The following is a 27375-nucleotide window of genomic DNA, read 5'->3' as shown; positions in this document are numbered from 1 at the left end:
ACAATGAAAAGCGACTCGGTTGTACCGCATTAACATCAGAATCGTGTGGCTCAGGATTTTGTTCCATTCCTGTCTCAGTACAGCAAGTCCTATTGGACTCAATGAGACTTACTTCGGAGTAGATTTGTATGGAATTGGAGAATAACTTCTCTTTCTGCTTTCGAGACGTTTCCAAATTATGCCCCCGCAGAAGGGAAGGAGTTAAAACACGCTTGCAGAGACTGGGTCTCAGGGTTCTGGGTTCCATCCCCACGTTGGGCAAAAAGATTCCTGCATTGCAAAGGGGTTGAGCTAGATGACCCTCCGTGTCCCTCCCAAGTTTACAATTCTAAGTAAATGCCAACACAGGCTGCACGTGACAGATTGCCTCAGATTTCCAACTCTGCTCAAAGCACTTCCGAGAGCCTCTCCTGTTGCGCAGGAGTAGTTTACTCTGGGAGCAACTTCGGGAGTAAAGTACTTCGCTTCTGTACCTTCCACATTGCCAGCTTCCAAGTGGATGTTTATTGTGGGTTTTGTGCTCCCCGTGCACACAAGTTTTCTCCAGCAGCGCTCACACGTCAAAATTCCAGCGCACCTCCATTCAATCCTGATTCACCCTTTCCACTGCCTGCACACCACATGCGTTTAAATTTTAAATTTAAGTTTAAAGTTTAAATTTTGCTCCGCCATGACCTCCCTGCCAATTTAGATACAGTGACTGAACTGGAGGCCCCTCGACTGACGTCAAGTCCAGTGTTGGACCATTTCGATCGGATACTCCCTACTGATGTGGCTGGATGGTTTCGTGGGAGCCGATTGAAACTAAATCCTTCGAAGACAGAAGTCCTATGGCTAGGTTGGGATGGCATGGGGATGAGGGACCAACTCCCTTCTCTTGCGGGGGCCCAATTAGTGCCATTACCTTCCGTTAAGAGTTTGGGTGTAATCCTTGACGCCTCCCTTTCCATGGAGGCGCAAGTTACAGCAACAGCCAAGGCGACATTTTTCCACCTTCGCCGCATCAAGCAGTTGGTCCCTTACCTTTCCCGCCCCGACTTGGCCACAGTGATCCATGCGACGGTCATCTCCAGGCTTGACTACTGTAATTCGCTCTACGCGGGGCTGCCCTTGAAGCTGTCCCAGAAACTCCAGCGGGTACAGAATGCTGCAGCGAGACTCCTCACGGGGTCTCTGCCATGGGAGCATATTCACCCAGTGCTTTTCAAGCTGCACTGGCTCCCGGTGGAGTACAGGATCAGATTTAAGGTGCTGCTTTTGACCTTTAAAGCCCTTCACGGCCTAGGACCCTCGTACCTACGGGACCGCCTCTCCCGGTATGCCCCACGGAGAGCCTCACGGTCCATAAATAGCAACACCCTAGTGGTCCCGGGCCCTAAGGAAGTTAGATTGGCTTCAACCAGAGCCAGGGCCTTTTCAACTCTGGCTCCGGCCTGGTGGAACGCTCTGCCTCATGAGACCAGGGCCCTGCAGGATCTGATGTCTTTCCGCAGGGCCTGTAAGACAGAGTTGTTCCGCCTGGCCTTTGGCTTGGAGCCAATTTGATTCCCTCCCTCCCTCTCTTTTTTCTTTTCCTTCTCCTCCTGCGATGAGGCTACATTTTAATATTTTAATGTTCCATTATTTTAATGTTGTATTTAATTTTTGTTTTTAAGTTGTAATCCTTCATCTTGTTTTTATTATTGCTTGTAAGCCGCTCTGAGCCCGGCCTTGGCTGGGGAGGGCGGGGTATAAATAAAAAATTATTATTATTATTATTATTATTATTATTATTATTATTATTAAAGAACATTCTCTCCTTCAAAAGAATTCTGGGAGCCATAGTTTGTTACGGGTGCTGGGAATTGTAGCGATGAGAGGGGTAAACTACAGTTCCCAGGATTGTTTGGGGGAAGCCGTGCGCTTTGCAATATGAAGATCGGTTTGCCATATGAAGACCGCCCCCCCCCCCCGTGGAAGACAGAAAGTTTATTGTCAGATAGCAGATGCGGGGAGCGGGGGCACAGAAAAGTAACGGGGCAGCGCTCAGGATTTCACAAGCGAGGACCTTTACCTCGGAATAAACCCCTGTTTGAGATGGTGGCTGTTATCAACCCCCTGTATATAAATATTCCACAATCTTTGCAACAATCTTGTAAGGCAGGCCAGATATCATGATCTCGGGGAGAGAGAATGCGCATCACCCTCAAAATTTAAACCGCATGCGCAAAAATTCCAAATTTGGGGGGCAAATGCCTTTATTTGCGCCAAGCGAAATGTATGAAATTACCAAGCAAACTTCCGAGTTCTCCAGAATTCTTCCTCAGGCGGGATGCGTTACAGAAAGAAAGAAAGAAAGAAAGAAAGAAAGAAAGAAAGAAAGAAAGAAAGAAAGAAAGAAAAAAAAACTTGGATAAATGCGAAGATCCCGAGGATGTAAGCAACAACAAGATGACCCTCTTGCAGATCGATTGCCGCTTATAAGGGAAAGAAATTTGGGCTCCGCTAGGAAGGGGCGGCGTCGCCGTCGGGGCTCCTCCTCCTCCTGCTGCTGCCGCTGCTGCGGCGGCGGCGCTTGTGTCTCCCTCTTGCGGGCAGCGGAAGAAGGCTGCCCTCGGCCTCGCTGCTGCGCCAGAACCACGAGGGACCCCGGGGAGAGAGGAAGGCGGCCGAGGCCGAGAGGAAGGTGGGGAGCGGCGGGGAGAAGGAGAAGGGTCGGCCAGGGAGGAGGGCGAGGGGGAAAGGTGGCCAATGGGAGGGAGGGAGGTCTGGGGAGCGCCGAGCTGGCGGGAGAAGGCCGGGAGAAAGTGAATGTGTGGGGCCGCGGAGGGCGAGGGCCGCCCCCACTTCCCGAAGGGGGAAGCAGGAATGGGGGAAGCGCTTAGGGGAGCGGAAGGCTATTCGGGACGTCTCCAAGGGCACGAGAGGCAGAGATTCACCCGGTGAAGCTTGTAGAGAGATAAGGAAGACGCAACAACAGGGAAGCAGCACCTGTTGAATTTCAGCCTTCCCTGAAGCTGTTTACAAGCGTAAAAGCCGGGGGTGAGGGCGTGGCCTTAACCTAAGATGTGTGGGTTCCCCTCCCCCGCCGATCGCCTTTGCAGCAAGAGCAGTTAACCCGTGGCTGAATTATGATGATGATGGGGGGGGGGGGTCCTACGGCTTTCATCACCTTTGGCCAGGCCAGTTGGGGTTGGTGGGAGCTGAAGTCCCCCACAATAAAATATTTGAGGGGCCGGGCGCCCCCAAAGTTGATGAGTATTCCCATTCAAACGGTGTGGGTGCACTGCATCCTGTGATCAATTATGTGGGGGCGGGACTTACCTGGACCCCCACAATGTTTTATTCAAGTTGGGGGGCCCCTGATGTAAACTGATGTTAACGGAGAAATTCCTGCAACACTAAGAATAGCTAGGTAGCCCAGGAAGGTTTGGTGGGAAGAGAGGAAGCCTGGGTGACTTGCCTCTCTTCCTCTTTCTCCCTCCCCAAAATATATTCCTTTTTAGGCCACCTCACAATGATCATCCCAGTTCGGTGCTTCACCTGCGGGAAAGTTGTGGGCAACAAGTGGGAAGCTTACCTGGGCCTCTTGCAGGCCGAATACACAGAAGGGTGAGTCCACAGGTTTGCCTCTTTGCTGTATCTTCTAGGATTTCTACCTTGTCTTTCTCTGTTGACCTGCTGAAGCAGGCCAAAGGTGCATCTAGCCCCCCATCCTGTTATCACAGATAATAATAACTTTTACTACACGACTTTTTTGGATGAAAACGTTTAGTATACCTGTAACGTTTTAATGGTCTGCTTTCCCCCATCTCCGTAAATGGCTTCTGGACTCCTTCCAGCTGTTGTTGTTGTTGTTGTTTTATTTGTACCCCGCCCATCTGACTGAGTTGCCACAGCCACTCTGGGCGACTTCCAGCATATACAAAAACATAATGAAACATCAAACATTTCCCTATACAGGGCTGCTGCCCTCAGATTGTGGGATAAATTGGATAAAACTGGCTAACTCACTACACTGGACATGGGTGTTTATCTGTGTCTCCAGTCCAGAGCAGGCCGCTGATGAAAGGGGCAGGAGCAGAGGGCCGCAGAAAGGTTGGCAATCCGAGTCAGGAGAAAGAGAAAGGGAGAGAAAATCCAGAGCAAAAATCTTGAGACCACCCACTCATTTTTCCGTTCCCTCTCTCAGGGATGCGTTGGACGCCCTTGGCCTGAAGCGCTACTGCTGTCGGAGGATGCTCCTGTCACACGTGGATTTGATTGAAAAGTTGCTGAACTATGCGCCCCTGGAGAAGTAGTAGCGTTGGCACCCTGGAACAGACCCACAATGAGGCTGGAAGACACCCTCCCCCCTGTGGATAGATAGATAGATAGATAGATAGATAGATAGATAGATAGATAGATACTATCTGTCTTCAGATTGTATCCAAACCAGGCACCTCCCACTGGAGGGTGCTATTGTGCAATGGAAGGATTCTGTCTCATTCAGTGATGTGCAATAAAGAGCATGGTGCATAGGAGCACATGCACTGTGTTCCCAAAAGAATGATACTCACAAATCTACTCTTATGTTGTTTTCCGTGGGGTTTTTGGGGTGGGGGTTGAGCAAAATGATCTTTGGTATTTTGTGGCATATGCTTGTAGAGTAGATTTCACTGTTACTTTTCATTTTGTCTTAAGCGCTGCCTTCCTCAGGATTTTAATTTTGAATGAAAGGAGAAACATACTTCATTGTGTTTGGAGCGGTTTATGCAGCCTTGTTTCCCTGCATATAGGCTTGCCCAGGTTTTTGGAACAATCTTGTGAGATTTGATCAGAACTCGTGTTAAATCAGAACAGACAATACTCTGAACAGTGAATTATTGAAGCAGGCTTTCCAACAGAAGAGAGAGAATGATTTCAGGAGACGTGCCCTTCTAAGAACCATGGGTCCCAGAGTTCCTCAGTTCCTGCAAAAGCGAACAGGGTACGGCAGCAAGAGAAGCACCATTTCCCTTAAAAACAAGAAGGCCCCAGAGATTGCAGGAGCCAAGATTTGTAGGCCCTAGGAACATATTACACACAACTCCAATCTTCTTGTGCGGTTCAAGAGGTTACAAATGCTTTACCCAGGGTCTGTGTTCCTTTTTGGAGAGGCACAGCAGTCTGTGATGTCTTTAGGATATTTAGTTTATTTACACATATATGCAAACTGTGGCTACTGTGAACCCATGTTGATTTCACAGAATTATGGATGTATGGCACACAACTGTTTTCATTGGACTACACGCATGCTAACTAAAGGATTAGCAGGGACCCAGCTACCACCTCCAAGGAAATTGGCTTTGATGCCACCAAACCTCAAATTTTGGTCTCTTGAATGTATGGACCCCACTTTAGGGCAGGCGGTAGCTCAGAACTTGCCGGTGTGACAGCCAAGGCTGCCAGTGTGCCTGTGAGTACATTTTACACCTGCAAAAGGGATCAGTGAATATCCCCTCAAAAACCGACATGAGAGGCTGTATGCTGTTCCTGCTCAGTTTGTGTTTGCACTGAGATGGCCTTTCCTCTGCCCGTGTTTCGTTGGCTGCAAGAACTGGGCACCGGCCCTCGCTTCCATTTTGTTCCAGTCTCTTAAATGTATGTGGCAGCCATTTTGTGTTCTACCCATAACCATTTTGTGACTGCTGCCCACTGGTCCACAAAGGTTGGCAACCACTAACCAGACTAGCTGAAGCCTAGTTAGATAAGTGATTGAACAGGAATTAGTACTGGAAGTAGGCGCAGGTAAAACACCCATTTATATAAATTAGCATGGCCACACATAAACCTTCCAGAGCTTTCAGAATCAACTTTTAGTGGTGCAGAAGTTAAGCTCAAGACCAGGGGTCAGCAAACTTTTTCAGCAGGGGGCCAGTCTACTGTCCCTCAGTCCTTGTGGGGGGTCAGACTATATTTTGAAGGAAAAAAGAAAATAAATGAATTCCTATGCTCCACAAACAAGCCAGAGATGCATTTTAAATAAAAGCTCATTCTACTCATGTAAAAACACCAGGCAGGCCCCACAAATAACCCAGAGATGCATTTTAAACAAAAGGGCACATTTTACTCATGTAAAAACACAGATTCCTAGACTGTGGGCTGGATTTAGAAGGCGATTGGGCCGGATCCAGCCCCCAGGCCTTAGTTTGCCTACCCGTGCTCAAGACCACCAAAGCCTATTCAGTGTTTAGGTTAGAATCTCTAGGAGCAAGGGCTTCATGTATCATTCAGGTTTCCAGATTCAAAGGTGCACAACAGCAAAATACCACTGAAACTGCCGGAGTTCTGAGGCTTGTTCTAGGCCTGAGTGATAGATTAATATATCATCCAGGACCGGTATGAGCAGACTGCGATGTTGGCTTCACCCAGCAGTCTATTGCTGGTGAAACTACTGCTTCGGATTCCCTCTACTAGCAACTTCCTCCAGTGAGTGTTTGTGAAACCACCATCCCATTCTGCCCTCATAGTGCGCACAGGGAGAAAAAATCTGCATCAGCGCTGATACAGCTTGTTCCTCCCTCTGCATCTTTTGCTCAGCTGAGTGTGCAATTGCTGCTCCCCTCTGAGCAGTTAAAGGATCCCCCAGCCTGGCGCTGGCTTCCACACAAGTGGGGGGAGCACCAAGGATGGCGGCTCTGCCGGTGATGGGCTGAAAGTTGCGGTTGCAGCTTGTTTTTGAACCTGCCTAGGCACCAGAGTCGAGGATAGGCCCAGTCTACCAGCCTGCCTTTACTAGACTCAAAAACAGGAAGCTAGATTAGACTAGACTTTGTTACAGGCAGAGGTCTTTCTCCATTGCCTGCTTAGCTAATCATTTTACCCTGAAATGCCAGAGAATGTGGTACCTCTTGCATGCAAATTATGAGTACAAGAAGTTCCCTTATACAAAGTCAAACCATTGGCAATATCTAGTGCTGTGCTGTCCACATGGACTGGCTGTGGTTCTCAGAGAGTCCTTCCCAGCCCTGTACTTGGGGATGCCAGGTACCTCCTGGAAGAAGCACTCTACCACTAAGATATGGTGAAGGCACCTGCCAGTTCACAATTCCCTCCAGGTCCAAATTACAGCCTTCTTTGCAGCTGGAACTACCTTCCTCAAAGAGGGGAACACCGCATGGTTCAGCATCACCTCAGCTTCATAAACCTCTGTTCTCAGTGATGTTTCATGTAGAGAAGCAGATCTCTGTAAAGCACTCCTTAACAGCTTTGATCAAAATTATACCCTAGGGAAGTCTCCACGGCCCCTTCTGTTCAGCCTCCTTCACACCCCTGCCAGAGACCCATAGAACAAAAAACCATGTGACTACATTGGTTCTAAGAAAATCTGGGTTTTGTCAATACCTTTATCACACCAACCATTCCCACCAGCGTGCACACTATTTTGTGATCTTTTGATGGGCCTAATAAAGGTACTGTCCTTTTGTGAATTTGAGGTGAGGGAGACATTCCTGTGTCCAGCTCCTTTGGCACTTTAAAATGGAGTTTTGGACCCTGCATCCAAGGTGCAGTGTCGGCTCCCAATCCCAGGATCAGCATTCGTCCCCCGATCCAAATTCTCCCCCTCCATCTTAAAATCAACAAATAACTGGGTACGCAGTTAACCTTCTTGATAATCTAGGCTCCCCACTTAAAACAGGATTTGTAACAAGAGTCTGAAGACACTGCTGGTGCAATTGGGTCCAAGAACAATTCACTTGCTGGTCCCATTGGCTTCTGTACCTGGCAGTGGGAACAAAGGGCCTTGTTCTCCATCTCCAGTAACATGTCTTGGGATGGCTCTGTAGAGACCACCACTGTATCTGTAACTAGTCCGAAGCCACAGTGTTATGGAACAAAAGCATGTCTTCCTCAATAACCTCATTTTTGTGTGTGTGGCTGTAAGTTCGGCCTTGTGGGGTTCGACAGCTGGTTCGAGAGACCTACACCTTACGTTGTACTTCTCTTCTTCTGTCCACACAGTTGTTGGAGGTGTGTTTGCTTTGGGGGGGGAGACATGCAGTGAGGCTGAGCCCAAGGAAAGGGCCCCTCTCTAAATGTAATCCTAAGGCTGGCCAGCCGGCCGGCAGGCAGGCAAGCAATATGTTTGAGTAAAAGAGGTGGTTTCAACTTCTTTATTATTATTTTTTCCCTCATGAATGTAACCATATAAAAACCATAAGTTATGAAACAGTCACACGATGTCAGCTTTCAAAGGGGCAAGGGATTTAAAAAAGAAAAACCCCACACAACTCCCTCCCACAGATCCAAACAGGGAATTGTTAAGGGGGGGGGGGAGTACAAAACCGTCAGTGGGGAAAAAAACTTAACACTCACAAAATGGAGATGCCTTTTCCACCCACACCCCTCCATGTGCCCTCTTGATAAAAACCTGTTGGGAACCCCCTCCCCCTCCCCCATTTGGGCACTGGATAGAAGTGTGTACCCTTCAAAAAACTGAGCAGCGTTTACACTGGAGCAGAGGATATTGTCAGGAGCAGTTACTCCAGAAAACAGGGCAAGAGGAGGGATGAGGATCCTGGGCAACACAGTTTGGCAGGTGATACCAACAATGATTTAACTAACCAAAAATAAAAATAAAATTATTATTATTTTTAAAAAAGAAATTCATGATGGAAGTCTGCTGTCGGCACTCGGGCCTCAGAACAAACGGACGGATGGACAAACCACCTGTGTCTTCAGTTGTGCTAACAGCCTTGGCTCCTGGCCTGGAGGAGGGGAGGTTGGGTGCGGGTGGGGAAGGAAGATTTGAAAATGAGGGGCAACAGGGTTGAGGGGGGGTCTTGGCTATTTCCCCCTAGCCTCTAATACTGACCCTCCCCTTGCTGGCCCAGAGTCGCAGCAACAAGGAACTACACAATGAAATGAATTAGTGAGACACCAACTTAAACAGGACGACAGGGAGGGTTATCTCTGGGTTGCAAGGTCAGTTGGAGGAGGAGGAGGAGGAGAAAAAAAAATCTGGCAAGGGGTGGCTGGGCTAACGCATCCGGTAATCCGTTGAGCAAGATAGCTCACACAACTGGCCCTTGAAGTCCAGGTCGATGGTGAAGTCCAGGTCTCGCTGCACATGGGAGGAGAGAAAGGGGTGTGGTTGTCACAAAGTGTTTTTTTCCAAAATACACTCCCTTGGAACAAACCTCACATAACCTCTGTGCTCCCAGGGCATGGCTTGCCCTCTTTACCTCCTAAGTACAGTGCTGGAAATGTAGCTAACTCCTTTCAACATCTCAACACCTGAGGGTGCTCCCCGGCCACAAAAGATGTGTTTACCAGGTCATACAAATGGAGCACTCACAACCACATTGAAAGCATGTGTGCCCAAACTTTGGAACCTCTCGACAACCCTGCGTGCCACTTCCTTGCCCCATGTCCCCCCCCCCCAATACTGCACCCGTCTCTTGATGCCACTGGATGGTAGGGCTGGGTGATGTATCGTCCAAAACCAGTTTGAAGTCCATATTGTAATACCGCTTTCATAATTTTTGGCCTGGCAATATATTGCGAACCATGTGTGTGTGTGCGCGTGCGCTATGCAAAAATCACAATCCGGGCAAAACTGTGAAGCCAGCAAATGCCTCTACTAAGCTCCATCCTTATTTCAGATATTGTGATATATCAGTATATCATGATGTTTAGCTGGCGATATATCACAATGTTGAAAACCAGATGTCACCCAGCCCTACTGGATGGCTTCCTGCACCAAATGCCTCAAAAAGGAAAGGTTAGAGAGCTGAATGCCGAGTTGGCTGGGAAGAATGTGACTTTCTGAAGTCAATGAGCAACTATGGCCCAGACTGGGTGAGCTGGCCAGAGTGGCCCAGGCATGGAAGAACTGCATTACTGCCAATGTGCCAAATTTAAAGGCCTCTTTCATTATTCAGAGCCCTAAGCAACTTAAAGGGACATGGGTGGCACTGTGGGTTAAACCACAGAGCCTAGGACTTGCCGATCAGAAGGTCGGTGGTTCGAATCCTGCGATAGGGTGAGCTCCTGTTGCTCGGTCCCTGCTCCTGCCAACCTAGCAGTTCGAAAGCACGTCAAAGTGCAAGTAGATAAATAGGTACCGCTCCAGCGGGAAGGTAAACGGCATTTCTGTGCGCTGCTCTGGTTTGCCAGAGGCAGCTTAGTCAGGCTGGCCACATGACCCGGAAGCTGTACGCCGGCTCCCTCGGTCAATAAAGCGAGATGAGCGCCGCAATCCCAGAGTTGGCCACGACTGGACCTAATGGTCAGAGGTCCCTTTACCTTTACCTAAGCAACTTAGGGCAAGCTTACTCCATGTGTCTCGCTGACCAACCAGAGAAGCATTTTGAATGATGATTCATGGTGCCCACTAGGAGCAGGGCATTTAGCAATATTAAGCGAGCATCATCAATGCTTCGTTTTGGATGAGGGGTGGGAACCTATAACCTTCCAGATGTCACTGGACCTCAACTCCCATAATCCCTGACCATTTGCCATGCTAACTGGGACCGATAGGAGTTGGAGTCGAACAACATCTCTAAGGGCACAGGCACCTCGCCTGTTTAAAAAAGGCCTTCACTCAGGCTTCACATGATGGGTGACTCAGCCACGTGCTCTCTGTGTGTTTCTGATGGAACAGTTTCTTCCCTATGACTGAGAATCTATTGTTATTCATTGAGTAGTAGTATAAACACAAAATACTAACGCCTCCTCAAAATTGTAAACGCTAGTTTGTCAAAGTTCTAAAACGTTCACTTGTGTTTATCTTATTCAAGCTTTGTGCAACTGAAGGAATTTAAAACTGAGTTGAGAAGGAAGAGACAGGGCTGGGGAGAGGGAGCTAGACTGTTTAAGCAGCATGGGCAGACACATAAATGAGGGAGGGAGAAAGTCCGCTGGCAGAGGCTCCCATGGAGAGATTTATTGAGATCAACTTCCAGCCCGGATTATGCCGGGAAGCAACAGAATTCCTAGGCTTGGCAGCCACCCAGTCCTTATGAGTCATAAAAATGCTGGGGTAATAAAGGGCTGGCCCAGATTAAGGACATATTGTCTCCCATCAAATATAGTCAATTCACCAGTTACTTCAGTTTAATGCACTTTTAAAGTCCTTGAAATCCCCCTCTCTCTCACACACACACGGAAGGGAAGGGGGAGAGAGAGAGAGAGAGAGAGAACCTATATATACAGGGACTTAAGAGGAAGATACAGAAGTGTCTGTTTACAACTTGAGCCTTCCCTTTACTACCTCTGCATCACTGAATACATTTCTGTTCTTTAACAGTGTGCAATTACAGGAGGCGGCCATTTTCTGCAAGTTCAACTGTTGCACAACTGCCAACACGTGGGTCATTTGGGACCTGGAAGAGGGCAAAATGGGGCGGGATGGACTTTGGGATGGACTTCGCCGACGCACATGGGGGCCAGCGATGGAACCCCTGCACAAATGGGTCGCTGCCTGTGGTACAAAGGGTATTGTCTCAACACAGTGGCTGTTACCAAATGAACAAGACAAAACAACTCTTGACAAGTTATATGGTGCATTTCCCTGTGTGTGCATGCATGTATATACGTGGATGCGCACATGTACACACACACACATACAGCTGGGGTTGATTTTTAACTGAATATGTGGGACCAGCCTCAAAATATTGCCATGAATCCTCACCCGCCTAAATGGAGTGGCTCCTTTTCCTATCCAGGCTCAAGCCATGCTCCTCCTCCAGCCAACCATTCCACTTCCCACCCTCAGGTTTTTTGTTACTCTTTTTCCAACTGACCCTCCCCACTCCATCGCTACTCAGCCTGCACTGGACTGGTTTCTGGAGTTTCCTCCCTCCCCAGCCCTCCCTAATAATCTTTTGCTTTGTTTCCTTAAAGTATTTTGCAAACCAACACGCAGTTACTTCTCCCCCTCTTATTTCTCAGTGGCCCCCATTTGGGCTTTGTTTTCAGCTCACCACGCTTGTTTGCCATTAAAGGAAGTGATGCTGTCGGTGTTTACAGGGGCATATATAAGAACCAAAGTCCTTGACTCACATTGTTCTTGGCGTTCGGCTTCATGCCAATGGTGCCAAATATCTCCTCTCCCGTCTTCACTGTTAGGTAGTCCTCCATGTAAAAGACTGTCTGCTTCCAATGGGTGTAGGGAGATTCGGGACCTGGGGAGCAACAGCCATGTGAGGACAATGTGCCAGAGGGTGCAGGGTGGGGAGATAGAACAGACATAGGGAAAGAGACACATGCCCTACACATAGTGTCCCCTATAGTTTGCTTGGGTTTAGTATACTTTTAGCTTTACTCTTAGCTCAGGTACTTCTTTTCCAAAGGAACTGAACCTTCCTCCTTGCCTTCAAGCTTCCCCCCAACTGTGCTTTATAAGCTCCCACTTGGCAAAAGCTACAAGAATTTCTAGGCTGGGAGGAAAGCCCAGCCTCATAAACTACTTGCTCCTGGCTTCAACTGAGCTCCTTGCTTGCCAGCAACAGCACATTCTTCCCAGAAGTACAGGCTAAAAGTAGTCTGTTAACCAGCTAGTTCTTAAAAGCAGATTTTTAGAAAGCCAAAAGTTCTACTGCTCGTTAAGATGCAGCCACCAAGTCCCACCCTGCTTCAAGTATACTCGGGAAGGCAGAACCAGACCACCAGCCGGCCCGCTCCCCTGCTAACTCCTCAAGCCAAGGTCGTTCCCCTTACTGGTGGAGAATCCAGTGCGCTTGTGGCAACGAGTGAACTCTATGTTGAAATAGGCAACCAGGGCATGGATGTAGTCATTGCGCTTCACTTGGAGGCAGAAGGGTGATGTGAAGGTAAGATCTTCCACCTTCACCGTGTAGATATCCACCTCCTGCCAACCGTGGGTGACGAGAGAAAGAAAGAAAATAAAGAGAAGGCATGAGAAGAAGTAAGAAATGAGGTCAAGAACATACTAAATAATCCTTGCCCTTTACTAACCCAACACTACAAATTAAAAGCCAATCATTACTTCTAAGAAGCAAACTTCTGTGACCCTGTGCCAATCAAATCAGGGTCACCTATAAACAAAGGGGAAGATCCATCATACTGGGGAATTTTGAAACAAGCAGAAATACAGACATTAAAAAACAGTTAAGGGAGGACTGCGCTTTACTCATTGTTTATTTGTGTTTGGTCAGCTCTGGCCTTCGAGCTGGCTGTGAGAGGTTTGACAGATTCTCTCCTGAGGAGAGACTTTTCTCCTCTCTCTGAGGAGAGACCTTTCTCACTGGCCTCCAACAGCCTTACAAGACAGGCTCTGCAACATTTTGCTGTCAGTTCCTTTTGTGGTGCTATTTCTCCATCCATCCATTTCCTCCCACCAGAACAACAAGGCTGCAACCTCTTGCCTGCAGACTCCATTAGTGGGCCATCTGCTCCACGTCCGTAACAATAAACTATTACAGTCCAGAGCAGTTGTGTCACAATGAGGGTGAGTGCAGGTGCTCTGCCAAAAAAAGGAGCAAGCAGGAAAGCTGAACTACCGACAGCAATGGCAGGCAAAAACAGCCTGCAGCACCACACACCGCAGCTAAACACTCACATCTACCCTCCCACTTATCCAGATGTGGACTGCAAACCCCATGGACTGGCACCATGTTTCCCCTAAAGTTTTGCATATCACCATTGCTCCGTGCTTATCCATCTGAAGTTATGAAAGCCAGAGTTTCATTCCATCTAGTGAGCCATGAACAGTTTTGAAGAGGCAGCAGCAACACAGGCAATAAAGGGAGGAAGTGAAGCACCCAAAACCTTCCGGTTCCTTTTGCTGTGCATTATGCCCTCTAGAAAAGCACATTGGCCTGGAAACAAGAGCATAACCAGTGGACAAACTGCCTTTCGTAGGAGACATGGTTCTCAGCAGCAGCCATGGAGGTCCCTGGGCAGAAGGGCAACATGTCTGTGTGGTACCAAAGGCAAACTGCTCCAGAAGCTGTACTTCCGCCATCTTGGCACTCAAAATGAACCTTCAAGGAGCTCATGTATGTTTATATATGCCTGCTTTGATCCACTAATTGGCTTAACTTTCATGGTGCCCTTATCTGGATGAACTGGGATGCTGGGCTCAAAAGCCCAGAAGAGGAACTTTGTATTGTCTTGGGTATCTGCTACCTGCAGCCTTGGTCAGGTGGCTGATGTCATCTGCCATAGTGTATAAAGAATGTATGCATCTGGGGCTGGGTGTGGACAGTCTCCCAGCGGACAAGCCCTCTCCTTGCTGTGGAGCCCACTTGCTGTAGCATCTGTCCCATGTCTGTAAGGGCAAGGGGACCTGACAGACTGCTTTGCTGTAAGCCTATACCAATCTACAATAAAGCAGCAAGACTGCTCACTCTGGCATTTGTCACTCTTCCTGGGAACTCCTGCATCTCACAAACTCCCAGCAGCTTAGCCCTGGCTCAGGGATGTGACACTCAGCTAGTAGTACCTTGATGAGACAAGCATTGGTGACCAATTGCTTCGGGTCAACAACATCCACCAGGGGCTCCTTGATCGCCACGTCTTTGATGCAGGACATGTCAAAGCCGTAGACATTCTCCCACCCTGTGGCAAGAGACAGAGGTTGGAGGTGAAGTCGGATCCTGGAAGGCCGTAACGATCAACCACACAGAGGGGCACAGCATCGAGAAACAGACCAAACTCCCCACCCATGGCTAGTCTAAGAGTTTTAAAACTGTGAACCTTCAGGGAGCTATTTTGTAAGACATCTCTCTAGCACCTCCCACCCTGCTTCTCACCACAGAACCCCTGGACATTGCAGAAGGTTCCAGGACAAGTTTGTGGGTGCGCAGACAAACTGCTGACTGGGGCCCAATAGGCCTGGTGGCACCCCTGGATAACTAAGGGTTGACCCAAGAACATACTCCACACCCCTATGCTGCTGTGAAATGTATCCTGGGGCCCATAGTTTTGAACTTGCTGCCTTTTAGGGAAGCTTGTTTCCCATTATTCATTTTCTCTTCGAGAACCTACCAATCCCCAGAGGACTGTTTGAAAGTCACTGGGCTGGGCCACCATACAAGCGGAGAGAAAGACTTGCTCCAAACCAAGCTAGAAAGTACAGCTTGCCTTCAGTTACAGCACCCAGCCACCGACACCTGCACTTGTCACCCTTGTCTTCCTTGTTAGGGGAGCTCTTGAGCCTGGCCTTGTTCCCTGCAAACCACTGTGGTGCCGCCTGCTACTTACAGTGGATCTTGTAATCTTTGTACTGCCGGTCTTCAATAGCTGTGATGTACAGTGTAGCACGGTCTGGAAATATGAGTCCATCGGGGGTCTGGGACAAAAAAGAAATATGTGAAGGAAGCTGTTACAACTCAATTCAGCCCTATAGTGCCCATAATTTTTCCCTGTCCAGAGAAACCGATTCCTTGTGCTGAACTACTAGATGAATGTGTGTGAGCTTCAATCCAAACACCATCCTGATTTGAATTATGACAAAGTGGCCTGGATTCAATTTACATACTGCAGAGCTTTAGACTTCAAGCAGCTGTTAGAAAAATGCAACTATAATTAAAAGTCATGCTTTGCTGCTAAGCTTCAAGTCACACATTCACACTCCCAACTTATTACAGTATAGAACTTAAAGTTTACCTTTTCCTATGGCCTTCCTGAGGGCTGATCCTGGACTGGGGCAGTACCATGCACTATTCACACATACACAACTTGCTTCTAGAGCTACCATGGAAGAATGTGTCCCAAATGTGTTTCCACACCTCAGACCATCCCAATAGGAAGTGGCTCTAAATCCCCACTGGGGCCATTTTGCCCCTTGATGAGGTTTCATTTCTCCTCATTCTTAAAAGCTGTTTGAGCATACTGCCCTTCTAAGGAACATACTCTAATTCAGCACCTGGTTGCTCTTATGACCGAGGGCCAGTGACAAAACCTGCCCTCTGTGAAGCAGAGTCCCCACAAGGAACAGCTCTTGGCTCCAAAACAGAGGACCTGGGAAGCTGCACAGTATACAAGGCATGACACAGTCCCACTGTCAAAGGAGCTGACACCATATTGAAAGTCCTGGTTACTGGGTGTTTGTCTGGCTGATCAGATTTGTGAACCTGGGATATTAATAAGCAGCCGCCCCAAATTTGCACCCTCCACGTTTTGGACCACAACCTCCAAAACATTTGGTGGGCAACAGGTTGGAGGAGCTGATTATCTCAACTGCTCTTTCAGCCAAGAGAGCAACAGAAACCATTCTGCCCCTACGTGTCTAAGGTTGAAGGGGGGAAGAGGCTGGTGCACTCAGTTATCAGCATACCAGCAGATTTGAAAGTGTGAGTATGGACCCAGGAATTGCAGACACAGCAACAAGGCAGGGCAGAGACTCACCAGCCACTTGTCCCGGGCGTAGATGACAGTGTTGAGCATGGACTCGTAGAAGAGGCAGTAGCCCATCCACTCACTGATGATGATGTCCACCTTCTCCACAGGCAGCTCCACCTCTTCCACTTTGCCCTTGATGATGGACACCACTTCACCAGAGAAACATAACAAGAATGTAAGGGCTGCACTGGAAGGAGGTGCAAGCCAGCTGCAGCAATGGGATTTCCTCATATTAATAGATCTTAGTCAATAGATGTCAGACAGGGGCTCTTGCAAAAACATGACGCTCCCCAAGCAAAGAATTAACGCACAAAGTGCCTGGGAGAGCTACAACAGCAACGGATCTCTGCCCGATGGAGCTTACAGCCTAGCATTCAGCACACATGAAGAAGGTAGAAGCAAAGTAAGGCAGGGGGAAAGGGTGTGCGTTAAAATTCAGTTCCTTGTATTCATGCTTAGCTTTAGTCGGGGAGAAGGACTAAAAGATGATGGTGGTTTCGACAATTGATTTGAAGGAAGGAAGAGACAGGCAGCAGCAAACAGGTTGATATAGGTGCATGATATTGCAGATGTTTAAAGGGCAAGGGAGAATGTAAAACAAAATTAGCTCACCATGATCGAGTTTGTTGGCTTTGACAATTTTGACAGCATAGTCAGAGATACTGGAGCATTCAATCTGTTAAGAGGGTAGTACCAAAAGGAGAGAAAGGATATTCACATATATTCGTACAGCACACAAAAAGTAAAAATACTTCTCCCTTCTTGCCTTGCTCACCCAGGAAAGAATCTTATTCATGCCCTCCACCCTCCACTAAATGTTGTTTCAGTTCAGTACATCACGACCTCAACACTCTTTGGGGCCAGGTTTACTGCAAACTAAAGAGGTAAATAATGTTTCTAGTCCTCATGGGCTGTGCAGCAAGACATAGCAAACAAAAGGGCAGCAATGACCAATCTCTCCTCCAATCTCAGCTTTCTCCCGAGGTCCAGCTACCTTGTCCCACATTCCCAAATTCTGAAAGGAACAGAGAGTCAGGCTGGCAACACAAACACACTCTTAATAGGCATGACTGGTTTCCACAACAGAATTTGGTTTTGTGGCTGGAGAATATAGTTCCTTCCCTACTAAATTCCAGACCTGTATGCTCACTCCACATAGCACCACAACAGATTATATAGAACCTACCAGTGCTTGTGTTTTTATGCTTACCACCCCTCATGAAAGCAAAGGGACCAACCAGCCACTGGCCACTTCACTCACCCCAATGACCCGCTTGGCACCAGCCTTGGCTGCGAACATGCAGAGGATTCCGGTCCCGCTGCCAACATCTAGGACCACTTTGTCTTTGAAGAGGTGCCGGTTGTGAAACATGGAATTTCTGTAGGTCAGCGTGCGCACCTCATCTTTCAGCATTTCCTGGGGGCAGGGAGAAAGGGCAGGAAGGCACATCAGTCAACTTACACAAAATCCATCTACACAAACGCACCCCTTGGACAGGCAAGAATGGGTCCCTGCGCCAAGGAGGTGCTTTGTAACCCATGCCCCAGCCAACTCTCTGTCACCTCGTGGATCCCGAAGTGGGCGTAAGAATCAAAATAGTAATCCTTGGAGGTCATCTCCTCCGCCGTTGGCTTGCCGCTGCTTTCTGGCTGGGTGCACGAGACCTGGTGAAAGACAAGAGGCAGTTAAGGCGAAACAGGCCCATGCAGGCAGGATCTCTCAATATAACAAGTCCCTGTCCCCCCCACCTCTTCATCAGAGTCATTCCCATCAGCTTTCATTCTTTTTGTCTTAAGATTCTTCAACTGGCAGCAGGGTTGCAATGATTATAGTTAGTTAATAGGTTGGATAAATTCAAAACATTTTACAATAAAGGTGCCCCTGATTGATTTGGGCAGCGTTACAATGTCAATGTCAATTAACTTGCTGGATCAATTAACTGGCTGGATAATTTCAAAACATTTTGCTGTAAAGATGACCCCGACAGAATTGGGCAGTTTTTTCTTTTAAAAAAAAAAGTCAGTACAACTACTTATAAAAATTCAGACCGGCAAGTGCTGTCTTAACAGACATTACAGCCTATATGTAGGAGGAGGAATGCAGCCAGCATCATCTCAGAAGAGGCAACAAACATGCATGAATGAGCTGAAAAGAAATAGGCCTTTTTTTTCTTTGAGACTATTTCTTTAATCCATTTGCACACCTATGCCAATTTCACCAATCACTCAATTAAAATTTCTTCAGTTGGGTGACTGCCTTTGGTAGCAGTATTGATAAACCAACTGCTTTATAGTGTCAATTGTTTCTGATCATCACATCTGCAAAAGTAATTCCATTTTTGAAGGATGAATACATTGGGGGGGGGGTGTTTCCAAGGGACCAACAGAGCCTTTTAGAAATATCTGCGACTGGTTTTCCTCTTCCCCATAAACTATATATTCCAATTATGCGACAGTTCCTTTATTCTAAGAGCCAGGTGATATAGTCTTCAGAAGTAACATCTCACCCCAAACCCATGAGTACCAGCCCACATGTGATAATCATTTGTATCCTAAAAAGCAAAAGGGGGGAGGGGGGAGACTAGCATTTAACAGCTTACTTGCAGACACATTTACTACAACTGACTTTTATAAGCCTGAATTTGCAAGCTGTAGGGTCAGCAACTGGCAACCCTACGACCAATCTGACCCTGCCAAGGCGGCTATTGAGGATACTGTAGTTGAAACAGCCTAGCTGGAGGTTAGCAACAGCAGGGAATTGATTTCTTTATTCAACTGATGAATTAGGGTGCATATCCTATGCTACGCCAACGGTGGGGAGTCAACTTCGTATCTGTGCAGGGTCTAAATCCTGGTACAGTATTTTACTGAAATGAGCCACAAATGCCCAACAAATATATAAGACAGGCCCCTGCTGTAGAGGACGGCAGCTCTTTAGGCAGTCTCATGCCCATCCACCAACCACCAGAAATTCTGACACAATTCAGAGACTGAACCTCAAACCTTAAATAGAAAATGCATGTGCCCCAGAAAGGACCTATGGCCCATGCCACTCTGATCCCTTAATCTTTTGCTCTTCTGTTATCACCCCAATTAAGGTAAAGGTAAAGGTACCCCTGCCCGTACGGGCCAGTCTTGCCAGACTTTAGGGTTGTGCGCTCATCTCACTCTAGAGGCCGGGAGCCAGTGCTGTCCGCAGACACTTCCGGGTCACGTGGCCAGCGTGACAAGCTGCATCTGGCGAGCCAGCACAGCACACGGAACGCCGTTTACCTTCCTGCTATAAAGCGGTACCTATTTATCTACTTGCACCCGGGGGTGCTTTCGAACTGCTAGGTTGGCAGGCGCTGGGACCTAACGACGGGAGCGCACCCCGCCGCGGGGATTCGAACCGCCGACCATGCAATCGGCAAGTCCTAGGCGCTGAGGTTTTACCCACAGCGCCACCCGCATCCCCTATCACCCCAATTACTAGGATGTAGATAAGCTCCTTCAGGAAGGGATCAAGGGTATTTTAGGTATCTCGGTTTTGCTTAGGAAAATATGGAAAACCTATTGTGTACATTGATGGCACTGCAATACTCCTATTGGGATAGGAAACCCATGTAAAACTAAATGCCAATAACGGCTCTCAAAGTGAAGTTCTGACTTACAGCTCATCATTCTGCCTGCAATAGAAATTACATGGCTCTCCTTTCCAGCTCCACCTCAACATTAAGTCATTAGGGTAATGAAAGCTTAATTATCTTATTTCCATATGTAGCACACCCTCACACTTCCATGTGTCTTGGGTTCTCAGTGTTGCTGACAGGCTTTGGAATGGGGCCAAATATCAACCCTAAAGCATACCAGAATTATTTGCATTTGGGGGCCGATTTACAAAACTACTTCCCGGCCCGTATCAAGATCACACAGGTCTATTTTGCGTGTGTGCTCGCAGTGGATTAGCCCTGTTTTGAGAGATTACCAAAGCCTATTCTTGGATAGAGAGCTCATTTAGCTCAGATTACGCTGGGACTGGTTAACTTTGATTGCATTCATATTTTAAGAAAAGAAGAACCACTGATGCACTTTCTGTGGTTTTGGCTTTTAATTGACAACCTCTGAGGAAAAACTTAAAATATTTCACGATCCTTTTAAGTAGACTGCTTCATTTAAAAACAGAATCCATTATAAGCTATTATTAGGACAAAGGGATGTTTATGTTCCCGCTGCGTCAATTAGAATTCTAGCTTTTTAAAAAACCACATTTGCATCCCCTGCCCCCATTAGGCATTGTGAGGTGAGAAAGCAGGGGACCACTTTTGCACCGCTGCTGCAACCACCAGATTTCAAGGTTCCAGTCCTAACTTTCACTTCTCTAGGCTCCATATGGTTGAGGTCTCCTGCTCAAAACTGGGGGCAGGAGAAGATCGGAACATAGGACTGCACGAGGTGTGACCTCAAATCATTCACAAGTTGCATTTCCAAGCATGTCACTCAGCGGGGGGTGGGGGTGTTTGAACCTGCCCCAAAACAGTCTTCGAAAGTAAAAGCTGGAAGCCCCCATCGGATTAATGCCTCCAAAGTCCCAAAGCTAGACTGCTGTGACACGCTAGGGAGTTTCCCCCATGGAGCAAAGAACAGAGGCTTGGTTGCGGGACGGGTGGAGAACATAAGAACCTGCCTTCTACAGTCAGGCCATTGGTCCATCTTTCCCAATATCATCTGCAGTGACTGCACACAGCTCTCCAAGGTTTCAAACAAGAAGTCTCTCCCAGTCCTGCCTGCTGATGCTGTGGACCGGTGTCCGAAATTCCCCAGACAATCTATTGCAAGCCGCCTTGAGGATTACTGGGATTGAAAGGTGGGATATAAACCTCCTGAACAGATAAAATATAGGGCAGGTGGAAGTTTCTCTCATTCCTGCCTGAATGAGGACAAGCTGCAGTTCCGTGGTCCAGCACATGCTTTACACAAAAAAGGTTCAATCCCCAGCATCTCTAGGTTGGGCTGGGGTGGGAAAAAGACCGCGCTGCGAAATCCTGGAGAGTCGTCATTTGTTAGCTTTGAGAGTTCTTAGCTAGAAGGAAGCTTCCTGTTGCAAATCTGCCACCATGGCCTCTTCTATACCTGGGTCACCCTTTTTCCTTGACTCCCCCCCCCCAAATATTCCTTTAAAAATTAAGTCAAAATAAAATTGGTGTAAGCCACCTTAAATTTAGCAACTCACTTGCAGCTCCCATTCCATCTGCTAAAACACGGGTGGGAAAACTCTGGCCCTTTGGATGAATGCAGACTCCCAGCTCTCAACCACTGGCCCTATGGGGTAGAGCTGATGGGAGACCAACAATATCCGGAGGGCAGCAAACGTTATTGTGGCATGCAATCCTGTGGACTAGAGGCCACGTCGAGTGCACCAAAAGTGGGTGGCAGTTCACAAAAGCTTCTGCCTGCAATACACCTGTTGTTGTTTTACGGTGCCCCAATATCCTGTTCCTTGGATTTTTAGGAGTCAGCTCTGCGCAGGGATGGAAAGCACTTAAGTGTCAGGTTTGTGTGTGTCTCAGTGACAAACCACTGGGTTCTCCCCCCTTTGGGTCAACCACAGCACACCAATTCCACTTTTGCGACTGGAAAAAGTCTGGGAGAAATCCAGCAAGACACTCTACTTCAGTCTTCTTAGCTCCACAATACCTATGGACCCAGATTCCACCCCCCCCTTCCACTCTAGGGCCAATATTTTCACCCCAACCCAGGGGAAGGGTGGCAGGCTGCCCCAGTGTAGGCCTACCTCCTGAGCTGCTCTACCCCCCACCTGCCCCCAGGAGTGAGGAGCTGCAACGAAAGTTAAGGAAACAGTGAGTCAAGACTCCCAAATGCAACCAGCTCCTTCACCCATGACCCAGAGCCACATGGGTCCATATGCAGCCCTGCCCCACGTATCTCCATGCTCAACATACATTGCATGCCTGTTGGAAATGAACCAGCCTCCTTACAGTTTGGATTTTTAAAAAAAGGAAAAGAAAGAATGGAGGGTGGGTGGGGAATTTGTAGTATGAACTCCTTCCCATCCTCCACCTCCAGTTCCAACCCAAAAATAAGCTGCAGAATTTATTTGACCTGATTTTGGGATGGCATTGTATTAGAATTGGGAAAGTGTGGATTGGGAAGAAAGGCTCGGAAAACACTAGAGGGACAATGGGTGTTTAGTGCATTGGAAGTAGGAGCCACAGGCAAGACAAGCAGCCAGGCTGAGCACAGCTGTTCCATCTCTCTGACCAGCAATGAAATCCTCTTTTTTTCTCACTCCCCCTCCCCCCAAAGAGGTTCCTGAACCTTCAACCTGAACGCCCCCTCACAATCTCCATTTTTGTTTTCTCTCTGAAAAACAGAAACCCGGGTTTTTGTATAACAAACTACCCGTTTTCTTTCACTTGCAGCCATATATAAATTATTTGGATCAAAAGTGGAACAGGCACCAGACTACGCGAGATCGCATTATCAGCAGATTTAACCGTCTGAAATAGAACAACCGTGACCTGGCTCCGTAGCCTCAGTGTGGATTAGTAACACCCATTCCACAAAACATGTATGGTCAAGGGCCCCCACTCTTTTCTCTCCTGTGCCACTTAGCTTTCTGGACTGAGTGGGTACCGTAAAACAAGTCAAAATCACCAGCGAATATTAATGATGTGGTCCAAATGATGTACACAAGCAAGCCAGAATGGTAGGGATTAAAAACCAATTCTGCAGAACGGGGGGGGGGGGGGGCAAGTGGGCAGGAGAGAGGGGGGAGGCAGAATGTGGCTACATCTACAACTCATGGGAAATGAGATGGGTTATTCCTAGCAGCTCTGAAGAAGGGCAATACTTCTACGCCTCTTGAAAGCATGGGAGCAACTACAGAGGCATTTTTTTTAGCAGAGGACAAGTGCAAGGTAGAGAAGGGGGTGACTGGGTGATGCACCGCCAAGCTGGCGACATAGCAAGGAAAATAGATTTTCTTTTGCCAGGGCTAGCGTGCCTCACCCACACCCAGGGCTGGGCACTAGTCTAGCCCTCGTGAACTCAAAGGATATTTACATCTTCTAGCGGTGTCTGCAGGCTCATCCCATTAGCCAGCGTGGTTACAAAATTCTAGGAGAGAGAGAGTAACAAGGGAAATAAGGTCAATTCAAAGCTCAACGGGAACTGAGCCGGAGACTGGGTCTAATTGACGATGGGGGTGGGGAGGGGGGGGGTCAGAAGAGGTGGCAAAAAGGTGGTTGAGGACACAAAAACCAGACTGTGAGGGTGGCAGGGGTGTGTGTCAAAGGAATCTCCTGCTAAGTTTGCCACAGGTGGCTAAGAAGACTGGGTCTCCTTCCGGAGCCAGGTACTGGGATTCAAGATCGCCATGGCAACAGAGGCAGATAGATGCAAGGAAGGGGAAGGTTGTCCTCAGTAGGGGTTCTCTTATGGTGTGAAGAGTGACAAGACACCCCACCTTCCAAATAATGCATGCACTCTATTATCAGCCACTATGATAACCGCAGCACATGGAACAAGGTCGCCACTGGTCCAAAAAAGCCCTCTTACAGGATTACCACAATCTCATGCCGTAAATAGAAAACAAAACCCGTCTGAAATACCAATGAGGTTGCTATGCCAAGCTATTAAGGGCCCTGCCAAACTGCTCTGTTAACACACCCGTCCCAGAAAATTCAACAATAGCTCCCCCTCTGCCTCCTACTCTCCCTGCTCCGCTCCCCTTGATGAAGGGCCAGGTATGAGATCCAGATGTTTTTGGACAGCATCTCCACAAGGGACTAATAGGCAAAGATGCATAGACATGGCTAGAAATGGCCATGTATGGAGATGAAAAAGGAATGGCATACTGTTTGCATGGGCTCTTTTAAGATGTTGAGGTGGGGGGGAATATCCATGACCGCCACTTGTCATTCAGTACTCCTGTTCAGGACCATTCCACTTAACACCCCCGCCATTCGGTTTCACTACTCTCAATAGTCATTGCATATATGTCCATTCTTTTCAAAGCCCACAAACGCATAGGATCTACACTGCAAGCTGCCAACCCAATCCAGGGGAATCATTTGCAGGAGCCTCTGCTCTAGTCTGGTGCTAGTTGCCCTGTGCCAAACCACCGTATTTTTCGCTCTATAAGACGCACCAGACCACAAGACGCACCTAGTTTTTGGATGAGGAAAACAAGAAAAAAAATATTCTGAATCTCAGAAGCCAGAACAGCAAGAGGGATCGCTGCGCAGTGAAAGCAGCAATCCCTCTTGCTGTTCTGGCTTCTGGGATAGCTGCGCAGCCTGCATTCACTCCATAAGACGCACACACATTTCCCCTTACTTTCTAGAGGGAAAAAGTGAGTCTTATAGAGCAAAAAATACGGTACATCGCTTCTCACTGGCTCAGAGGCACAGGCACCAGTGGAAAGGGCTGTAGCTCACTGAGAGCATCTGCCTTGTATGCAGAACACCCAAGGTTCAATCCCCAGCATCTCCAAGGACTGGGAAAGAGTCTCAGCCTGAAACCCTGAAGAACTGCTGCCAGCCAGTGTAGACAATACTGACCTAGACGGACTGGTGGTCTGACTCAGGAAGCTTCCTTATGTTCAGCGAAAAACTTTGAATGAATGTGGCAACTGTTTTGGGATGTGGTTGAGGGGCCGCTTTTAAGGGCACCCGACCTATGCAAATTGAAAGGCAAACTGCCTCCTTGTCTCTTAGTGAGGGCAGCGAGCTTTCCTTCCTTATCCAAACTACGTAATGCCTTGATCCCTTTTCAATAAGGACACATGGCAGAGAGTTGTGTGGGGAGTTCCCCACTGTCCCAACACTGGGTGCTCCTTTGTTCAAATGATCACCGCATGGTGAAATAGGCGGGAGACACACTAATTTCCTGTCTGAGGAAATCCCTCTCTGCTAAGGCAGGCACATATTCTTCCCCGCTTCCAGTCCCATACAGCTTCCTCTTCCAACATTGTACAACCCCCTTTCACTTCCAATCTGACTTTCATTCTTTCCCTCACCACAGCACCATCCTTCCAAACTTAACCCCATCCTCTCAAGCCTATGGGTTGTTGTCCAAACTTCCCCTATTATTTTCCTCCCCAATGAAGCTCCACATGCAAGGCCCCCAGGCTCACCCTAGCCCTATCTAAGTTCCGAGAGCTTTCCCTGACCACCTTTTCAACCCATAAGAAGCCCCCCCCCTGGATTTCCCAGTATTACCAAACACCCTCCAACTCCTCCTCTTTTATTGGCACCTTTTATTGGCAAAGCACAATAAGCGCTCTCTTCCTAAAATCAAATTTCACTGAAGATGCAGACCCACACGTAACCCATATATGACAGGGGTGTCCTCCCAGGACACAGACAAACCCTCCATCAACAACAGCCCCCTTAATTACCAGGGAACAAGCCACTTATGGAGTTTGGATCCAGTGCTTAAGTGAAAACTAGGAAAGATCAAGGGGGGGGGATCAGGAAGCAACAGACAGGCTGAGCATGCCGCTACCCAAGGTAGGCTGGAGACTGGGGGTAATGCTTGGGACGAGGTTTGGGAAGGAAGACCATTTAGCAAATTTCTTCGGGGTTTTTTTTTGGGGGGGAGGGTGCTTTTTCCCTCTGGAATAACTGGATTTGATTAAGTAGCACTGGCCTGCTCAGTTAGGAAAAGGGGACCATTGTTAGATGAGAGTCAATGTGGGGGTTCGTTTTTGGTCCACGGTGGGGTTTAACACGAGCTCGCAGACCCCAGCGGTCCACGATGCGGGAATATTACATTACAAGAGAAAGTCAATCGCCTGCGGGACTAACAAGAATCCCGAGGGGGCTTGAAGTTCAATAGGCCGGATTCTCCTTGGACAAAGAGCTCAGTTACAGCAACGAATGGCCGGGGAGCGGGGCGGAGAGAGAAGTGTTAGGGGGGGGGAGTGCGGTGGTCGGGGAGGTGGGGAAAACTGTGAAGAGCGACCCAAGGGGGCCAAGGAGCATCTGCGAGGGAGGCAGCCTGTCGGCGGGACCGAGCAAAACAATGCTTTTTCTTTTTTAATTGGCGGTGCTGGGGGTGTTTCAAAGAGGACTTTCCATGGGACGAGGCTTCTTCTACATTCATCGCGGGAGGCTGGCGGGGGGCGGAGCTCCACGGGCCTCCCCCCCCCCCGGGCCAAAGGAGGCGGGGTCCTATGGGGCAAGGCGTGCCATGCGGCTACCATGAGGAGCGCAGGCTTGTTCAACGGGGAGGGAAGCGTGGGGGGGGGGGGACCCCATAACTTTATGGTGTGGGAAGTGGGATGGAAGACGGATGCAGAGCGAAAAGGAAGGGGAACCCAAACGGGAGATCCTGTTCAATATTATTCATATTTCGGGGGGGGGGGCGCACAACTGAATCTTTATTTCCACCCCACCTTCAGACTGATACTCACTAACGCGGGTGTGAGTGGTGAATAAAACCATGGGGAGAGCCCCCCCAAATAAGCACAGGAGGAGTAATGGGGGGGCGATGGGCTTCTCTAGGGCACCAAAAGGCTCCCAGAGGTGAGGAAGGGCAGGATTCAATGAGCAGAGGCAGAAGGGAAGGGGGAGATGTGGGGCTGAGGCGCTTGGGGGGGCCGGGTCAGCGAGGCACCGCGGGGCCTTTCAAGGGAGTGGGGGGGCTCAATGGCAGGGGGCTGAAAGGGGTCTCAGGTGAGCAACTCCACCCACCCCCAAGGAGTAAGGGGGTATGGGGTAGTAGAGGGGGGCTGGGGCTGCCACTAGGTCTTCCCCCCCGCCGCAGCCTTTCTTTCTCCCGTCCACCCGCCCTCCCACACTCCCCTCACCTCCATGATGCAGTTTGCAGCCTCCGCCATCTTGTGAATGAGACACAGAAAGAGAGAAGCACTGGCTCGGCTCCCCCAGCCTTGCTGAGCGGAGGGGAGGGGACTGGGCAGCCCATTGGGCGGAGCCGTTGTCATTCAAGGCGCATGGGCGGGAAAGGAAGTAAAGCCCGCCTCTGGATTTTCATAGGCTGACCGGGTCTCGGACCGTCAGAAGGAGGAATAGCTGTCTATCAACCGACGCTCAATCC

At 48.6% G+C, this 27375-nt stretch overlaps 2 protein-coding genes across 6 annotated transcripts; one reads left to right on the top strand and one right to left on the bottom strand.

Moving 5' to 3' along the window:
* The first annotated feature begins 2514 nt into the window (after positions 1 to 2514).
* On the top strand, positions 2515 to 8945 carry LOC310746556 (DNA-directed RNA polymerases I, II, and III subunit RPABC5-like). Its single transcript, XM_083580450.1, has 3 exons — positions 2515 to 2665; positions 3486 to 3591; positions 4172 to 8945. Exons 2-3 carry the CDS (start codon positions 3497 to 3499, stop codon positions 4278 to 4280), a joined length of 204 nt encoding a protein of 67 aa, XP_083436576.1. The 5' UTR covers positions 2515 to 2665; positions 3486 to 3496; the 3' UTR covers positions 4281 to 8945.
* On the bottom strand, positions 8101 to 27375 carry PRMT1 (protein arginine methyltransferase 1). Of its 5 annotated transcripts, XM_083580358.1 has the most exons (12): positions 27128 to 27161; positions 23377 to 23430; positions 22085 to 22128; positions 17875 to 17976; positions 17573 to 17728; positions 16924 to 16987; positions 16318 to 16460; positions 15172 to 15259; positions 14411 to 14526; positions 12664 to 12814; positions 12007 to 12128; positions 8101 to 9064 (listed from the first exon to the last, which is right to left on the bottom strand). In XM_083580358.1, the coding sequence occupies exons 4-12, from the start codon at positions 17926 to 17928 to the stop codon at positions 8981 to 8983; spliced, it is 978 nt and encodes a 325-aa protein (XP_083436484.1). In that variant the 5' UTR covers positions 17929 to 17976; positions 22085 to 22128; positions 23377 to 23430; positions 27128 to 27161; the 3' UTR covers positions 8101 to 8980. The 5 variants fall into 5 exon arrangements, 4 of the variants coding, with proteins under 4 accessions (XP_083436484.1, XP_083436482.1, XP_083436483.1 ...); XM_083580356.1 differs by lacking the exon at positions 22085 to 22128 and having other exon boundaries at positions 27128 to 27227; XR_014540734.1 differs by lacking the exons at positions 22085 to 22128; positions 23377 to 23430 and having other exon boundaries at positions 8101 to 9888; positions 10255 to 12128; positions 27128 to 27283.

Source organism: Podarcis filfolensis (assembly GCF_964270895.1).
Source record: "Podarcis filfolensis genome assembly, chromosome: 13".
In the NCBI taxonomy this organism is placed as follows: Eukaryota; Metazoa; Chordata; class Lepidosauria; order Squamata; family Lacertidae; genus Podarcis; species Podarcis filfolensis.
Note: the sequence above shows the minus strand (reverse complement) of the source record. Positions and strands in the feature narration are given on the sequence as shown.